Source organism: Artemia sp. Qi Xiang Cuo, chromosome 4 (assembly GCF_049724085.1).
Source record: "Artemia sp. Qi Xiang Cuo chromosome 4, ASM4972408v1, whole genome shotgun sequence".
Classification (NCBI taxonomy): Eukaryota; Metazoa; Arthropoda; class Branchiopoda; order Anostraca; family Artemiidae; genus Artemia; species Artemia sp. Qi Xiang Cuo.
Window position 1 is genome coordinate 73,233,032 of NC_142797.1, and position 7,291 is coordinate 73,240,322.

The 7,291-nt window shown below is 33.6% G+C and overlaps 1 protein-coding gene across 1 annotated transcript in view; it reads right to left on the reverse strand.

Moving 5' to 3' along the window:
- The window catches only part of LOC148953419 (carbonic anhydrase 2-like), an 89,415-nt gene extending 82,363 nt beyond the window's left edge, over positions 1 to 7,052 (reverse strand). The window contains exon 1 of the mRNA XM_089087660.1: positions 6,926 to 7,052. Coding sequence (XP_088943786.1) covers positions 6,926 to 6,977 — 52 coding nt within the window. The 5' untranslated portion in view covers positions 6,978 to 7,052. The remainder of the gene's footprint in view (positions 1 to 6,925) is intronic.
- Positions 7,053 to 7,291: the final 239 nt, after the last annotated feature.

A 7,291-nucleotide genomic window follows, 5' to 3' on the forward strand; every position in this document is an offset into this window, starting at 1 on the left:
TCACTCCTTACTTTGAGTTAAAAGAAAACTTGTTTTTTTTTAATTTCTGAACGTTTTTGAGTTAATGCAGCTTTGATTTTGAATAATTAAAAGTAATTTGCATATTAATTTTACTTTTTTGGCTAAACGGCTTTCTCGAAATTTTGTTCTGACCTAACTTACGAATTAACTTACGTAACGAACTTCTACATTCGTATGCTCTATTACGTATATTAGGGAGTTTGCCTCCTAGACGATACCTTGGTTTTTACGCTAAAGTTCGAATTTTGTTCGAATCACCAACCCCTGAATCACAAACCCCGGTTAATTAATATAGATAGCTCTTTTGAAAGTACTAATAAAAACTTTAGCGAAAAGGGCGAAGTATTGACTAGGGGGTGAACCCCCTCATATACGTAATAATTTCTGTTTATTTTAAGTTTTAATGTTGCTCCTTACTTTCGGTTGAAAAAACTAGTTTTTTTTATTTAATAATTTCTGATCGTTTTTTAAATAACACTGGGAAATCCAGCGCCCTCTTCATAGAAATGTCCCTTCCCCCAAGGAAGCATCCTCCACGGAAGGATCCTCCCCCGAAGGGCCCTCCTCCGACACCCCCCCATCAGAAAAAATCCCTCCTGAAACGTCTTTATACTTCCCATTAACCAATACTATATGTAAACAATGGGCAAAGTTCATAACTTGCAGCCCTTCTCCTGGGAGCTATGGAGGATTAAGTCATCCTCAACGATATATTTATTAGATTTTCGACTATGTTGAACAAAATGGCTATCTCAAAATTTTGATTGGGTGACTTTGGGAAAAAATGAGCGTGGGAGGAATCCAAGTTGCCTTCCAATTTTTTTGGTCTTTAAAAGATGCATTAGAATTTTAATTTCCGTTCAAATGAGCCCTCTTATGATATTATAGGACTACTGGATTGATACGACCACTCCTAGGAAAATAATAATAATAATAATAAAAAAAAGAAAAAAAAAACGCATCCGTGATCTTTCTTCTGACAAAAAATAGAAAATTCCACATTTTTGCAGATAGGAGCTTGAAACTTCCGCAATAAGGGTTTTCTGATACGCTGAATCCGATGGTGTGATTTTCATTTAAGTTCTGTGACTTTTTGGGGGTGTTTCCCCCTTTTTTCGAAAATAAGGCAAATTTTCTCAGGCACGTAACTTTTGATGGGTATTATTAAACTTAATGAAACTTATATATTAGAAATTAGCATAAAAATCTGTTTCTATTGATGTATCTATGGTCATCAAAGTTCTAGTTTTTAGAGTATCGGTTACTATTGAGCCGGGTCGCTCCTAACTTGCAGTTCGGTACCACGATCTGTTTGAAATATCCCAACCTTTACCTTATATGCAGCCGCGACCGTAGGGCTGCTAAAACTAAGAAATGTCTAAAGAATAATTTCAGAGTTATCGAACCAAAAATCTAGTAAGGGAGTTTTTCTCCTAAGAAAAAAGGCAAAGATAATTTTAATGCCATTTTTGGTCGGAATTTTTTAATAGAAAAATATTAAAACGTGAATATATTATAGTTTTAATTTGAAAGACGCTCGTCCATTGGTTTAAACAAAAATTAATTTATATTTAAAAGTTTTTTTTTTATTTAGCACGGTGAAAATAAAATAAAAGTCCAAAATAGGGATAAAATCCTTTTCTTTGACCTTCTTGGATTCGTTTCATTAGCGTTCAATGATATAACTTTTGGACAAAGGTCAACTACATTGGGTGAATTGAACTTTACTCTGTCAGATTTTAATAAATTATCATAGATTCAGTTCAGCCCATATTCACCTGTATCCCCATTCAAAGCAATATTCTTGAATAAGATTTTCTTTATTTCAAGCGTTTCCCGAAAATTTTGCTTTAAACCCCAATCCCTAGAAATCAAAGAGACCTTCTCGAACAAAATAAAATGGTCTGGAAAATTAAAAATATGTTCTGAAAGGGCTGAATTAAATTCTTCAGACTTAGAATCTTGCTTTACAGCCGAAGAAATATAATTTTTATGTGGTAATAATCTCATTTCCAAACTCTGGTTAGTACGTCCCACATATGAGCTTCCGCAAGTACATGGGATTTGATAAACCCCACTTTGTTGCCCCAATGAAGTTAGATCATTCCAGAATGTAGAAAACTAACCAAAGTATTATTACTCTTTAAAGCTACCCTTAGACCATTGCTTTGTAAAATTCTTTTAAGTTTTTTACTTAGCCAGGGTACATATGGTAAGGAACAAAAAACATCCGATCAGTTAAAGAAATGATCAAACCAATTTTTACTTGGCGAGGAGCGTGACCGGAACTATAAGACAAAAATCTATTGTTATTTGTCGGTTTTCTGTAAATTTTAAAATCCAGACTATTTTGATTTTTCAAAAGAAGCACATCAAGAAAAGGGAGTTTCTCATTTTTTCTAAATCAACAGTAAACTTTAAATCCCCCCAAACAAATAAGTTGTTCCAAAAATACCTTTAATTCCTCCTCCCATAACTCCATACTGAAGTTATGTCATCCATATACCGATCCCAGAAAATATCTTTTAAAAAATATGAATCTAACGCAATTGTTTCATTATTGTCCACAAAAATATTAGCTAATAAAGGGGATAAACGGGCCCCTATAGGTAAACCATTTATTTGTTCGAAATACTCCCCTCTAAATTGAAAAAAATAAGAGAACCTATTGCACAACCTTACTAAATGCATAATTACAGAAACCTCCAAATCTGCTTTGCCACTAATCAAATCCAAATTTCTTAACAGCTTTCCTTCTAGAAGAGTTTCGGCTGCTTCTACATCAATGTTAAATAAAAAAAACAAGTTTTTTAAACTGAAAGTAAGGAGTGACATTAAAACTTAAAACGAACAGAAATTATGCCGTGTATGAAAGGGGCTGTCCCTTCCTCAACGCCTCGCTCTTTACGCTAAAGTTTTTATTGTTTTAAAGAATAAAGTTATGAGACAGAGTCAAACTTTAGCATAAACAGCAAGGCGTTGAGGAGGGGACAGCCCCTTTCATATACGGAAAAATTTTTGTTTGTTTTCAGTTTTGATGTCGCTCCTTACTTTCAGTTGAAAAACTTCTTTTTTTATTTAATTTCTGATCTTTTTTTAGATAATGCAGCTTTTATTTTGGCTCACCGTCATTGAATAAGTAAACAAAAGTGTCATAAAATTTTTAATTTTCTTTTACTAAACGGCTGTCTCTAAATTTGGTTCTGATGTAATTTACAAATTAAATTGACCCTAGTCAATACCTTGCTCTTTAAGCTAAAGTTCGAATTTGTTCCAATTCTTTAAAAATGACCCCTTAATCACAGAGGCCGTTAATTAGAATAAACAGCTCTTATGAAAGTACTAAAAATTCTTTGACTTAAAGAGCGAGGCATTGCCTAGAAGGTGAACCCAATCATAAAGCTAATATTTTTTGTTCGTTTTAAGTTTTGATGTTGCTCCTTACTTTCAGTTGAAAAACTTGTTTGTTTATATTTAATTTCTGATTTTGTTTTTAAATAATGATGGGAAATCCGGTGCCCCTTCATGGCCATGTCCCTTCCCCATGAAAACTTCCTTCATGAAAAGATCCTTCCATATAACCCCTGAACCACCCCCCCCCCCCACTACCAGAAAAAATTCCTCCTGAAAACGTCTGTATGCTTCCCAATAACCAATAATATATGTTAACATTGGGTAAAGTTCATAACTTTCAGCCAAACTTTAGCGTAATGAGCGAGGCGTTAAGGAGGGGACAGCCCCTTTCATATAAGGAATAATTTCTGTTCGTTTTAAGTTTTAACGTCGTTCCTTACTTTCAGTTAAAAAAAAACTTGTTTTTTTTATTTAATTTTTGAACGTTTTTGAATAAATGCAGGTTTTGATCGTACATGAATAATTAAAACAAAATTTGAATATTAATTTAATTTTATTTGGTTAAATGACTTTCTCGAAACTTGTTCAATTTTATTTATGAACGTTTTTATTAGTAATAAATATACGTAACTTACGAATTAACTTACATAACGAACTTCTACATTCATATACCTTTAATACGTACATTAGGGGGTTGACCCCCAAGACAATACCTCGCCCTTTAAGATAAAGTTCGAATTTTTTTCCAATTATTTAAAAATTACCCCTTAATCAAAAAGGCCGTCAATTAGAATAAATAGCTCTTATGAAAGTACTTAAAAAATCTTTGGCTTAAAGAGCGAGGTATTGACTAGGGGGTGAACCCAATCATATATGTAATATTTTCTGTTCGTTTAAAGTTTTTATGTTGCTGCTGTTGCAGCTGAAAAACTTGTTTTTTTATATTTAATTTCTGATCTTTTTTTTAAATAATGCTGGGAAGTCCGGTGTCCCCTTCATAGCAACGTCCCTTCCCCCAAGAGAACTTTCTTCATGGAAAAATCCTCCCACATAACCCCCGACCAATCCCCCCCACTACCAGAAAAAACATCCCCTGAAAACGTCTTTATACTTCCCAATAACTAATACTATATGTTAACATTGGCTAAAGTTCATAAATTTCAGCCCTCCCCCCGGGAACTTCGGGGTATTAAATCATCCTAAAAGACATAATTATAATATTTTCGAATATGCTGAACAAAATGGCTATCTCAAAATTTTAATCGGGTGACTTTGGAAAAAAAATTAGCGTGGGAGGGGGCCTAGTTGGCCTCCATTTTTTGGTCACTTAAAAAGGGCACTAGAACTTTTAATTTCCATTCCAATGAGCCCTCTTACGATATTCCAGGGCCACTGGGTCGATGCGATCCCCCCTGGGGAAAAGGAAAAAAAAAAAAAAAAAACAAACAAACAAACAAATAACACGCACCCGTGATCTTTCTTCTGGCAAAAAAATGCAAAATTCAACATTTCTGTAGATAAGAGATTGAAACCTCTACAGTAGGGTTCTCTGATACGCTGAATATGATGGTGTGATTTTCATTAAGGTTCTATAACTTTTAGGGGGTCTTTCCCCCTTTTATTCGAAAATCAGCCAAATTTGCTCAGGCACGTAACTTTTGATGGGTAGCACTAAACTTGATGAAACTTATATATTTGAAATCATCATTAAAATCTAATTCTTTTGATGTATCTATTTATATCAAAATACCGTTTTCTAGAGTTTCGGTTACCATTGAGCCGGGTCGCTCCTTACTTACAGTTTGTTACCACGAACTGTTTGATTTGTGTACGTTGATACATTGTCGAAGCTTGAAAGCAAAGAATTCGAAGAAATTTATACTTTTTTCAGTTTTTCAACCAAATTCGAAGAATTCTTAATATACGAAATTTGTGTAGACAAAAGTGGTTTACAGATTGACCCTAACCATTTGCTCAAAACACTTGTTGGTGACCTTGTTGGTGAAAATCTCAAAATATATTTTATCGGAACAACAGACTTATGGCCCTGCCTGAATTTATTCCGTCAAAAGTTGTACAAGCTTAATATTACAATATTCTTCTTGATCAGACAGTTCGTAGTAGCGAACTAGTAACGAGCGACTGAGCTCAATTGTAACTGCAATTCTAAAAAACATTGTTTTGATACCAACAGAAAGATCAAAAGAACTGACTTTTTTACGCTGATCCTATATTTAAGATTCATTAAGTTTAGTGCTACCCAAAAATAGCTGCGAGCCTGAGAAAAATCGTTCAATTTTCAAAAAAGGGAGAAATACCCCCAAAAAGTAAAAGAATCTTAACGAAAACTGCACCATCAGATTCAGCGTATCAGAGAACCCTGTTGTAGAGGGCTTCAAGCTCCTATCATCAAAAATGTGCAATTTTGTTGTTTGTTTTTGCAAGAAGAAATATCACGGATGCATGCTTATTGGATTTTTTCTTTTCTTTTGTTTTGTTTCCCCAGAGGTGATCGTATCAAACTAATGGTCCTAGAAGATCAGCAAAGGTCGTATTTAAACCGAAATTAAAAGTTCTAGTGCCATTTTTAAGTGACCAAAAAGATTGGAGGGCAACTACTCCTTCCGAGGCCCTTTTTTTCCAAAGTTGAACGGTCCAAATTTTGAGATAGACATTTTGTTTAGCGTAGTTTAAAGGTTCACTAACTATGTATTTGGGTGTGACATAACCCACACTGCCCATTGGTAAAGGGCTGTTAGTTACGAAATTTGCTCATTGTTTGCGTATAGTGTTTGTTATTGGGAAGCATACAGACATTCTTTGAGGTAGGGGGTTGATTTTGTGTTAGGGGTGGGTTTCCATGAGAAGAATTTTCTACTGAGAGGGAATTTTCCAGTGGTAATCTTTCCAGGGGAAATTTTATACTGGGAGGGGGGATGGGACAAAATTATTATCTGAAATATTTTTATTTGTCATAATTTCTCCTTGCCGACTGAATTTTGCATGTGGAAATATTCTGGGGGAAATTTTACAGGATTTCCAAGAAATTTTCCAGGTTCCAATGTTTCATGGAAAGGCGATAATGCCTTCAGCGAAGCCTTAGTAAAACGCTAGTGTAAAGTGTTGGCTGTAGAAACGGGGTACAGTACCCTCCTCCATATTCTACGGTAGTTTTCGTTCATTATATATTGTGCAATTTAGTTATCAACATAATCAGTTTTAAGTTTACTAAAATATAATTCAATATAATCCAAATAAAACTGTAATTATTTTTTTCCTATCTTTCAACACATCCACTAGAAGAACAAATACATCGATGGAATACTTATCAATATTCAAATAACTTCGAGATTCTAAAAGTAACAAGTTCGTTTTCGTCTTAAATCAATCTTAAATCTGTAGTTTATGCTATGCAAGTGCAAGTACGCGACTTATTATTCTGATTGAAATTATATTTAAAACATATTTTAATTAATAATGTAGCTAATTTTAAGCTTGTTAATCCAGAAGTGAACCTAATTTAAATAACTAAAAGTGCATTTGTGCCTACCTTTCAATACATCCAATAAAATAATAGCTATAACGATGGAATATTTATTCATTTTCAAAGGACTACGAGATTCTAAAAATATTAAAAAGTTTGTTTTCCTTTTAAAGAAATCTTAAATGGGTATTTTATGCCATGCATGCGTATAGTTCACAACTTATTACTCTCATTGAATTCTAATCTTAAAAATTCTTTCAACATGTTTTTTGTATGTCACTCCCTTTGAAAGAACGAGAGAACCCTTAATAATATTTTTTCGGACAAATTCAAAGCTTCTGTTGTATGAATTTTAAACGTATCTGACGTAATAGGTATGAAATAACGTAAAAGAAAACAGTTCTGATAAAGAGTAAATTATCGAAATTACAG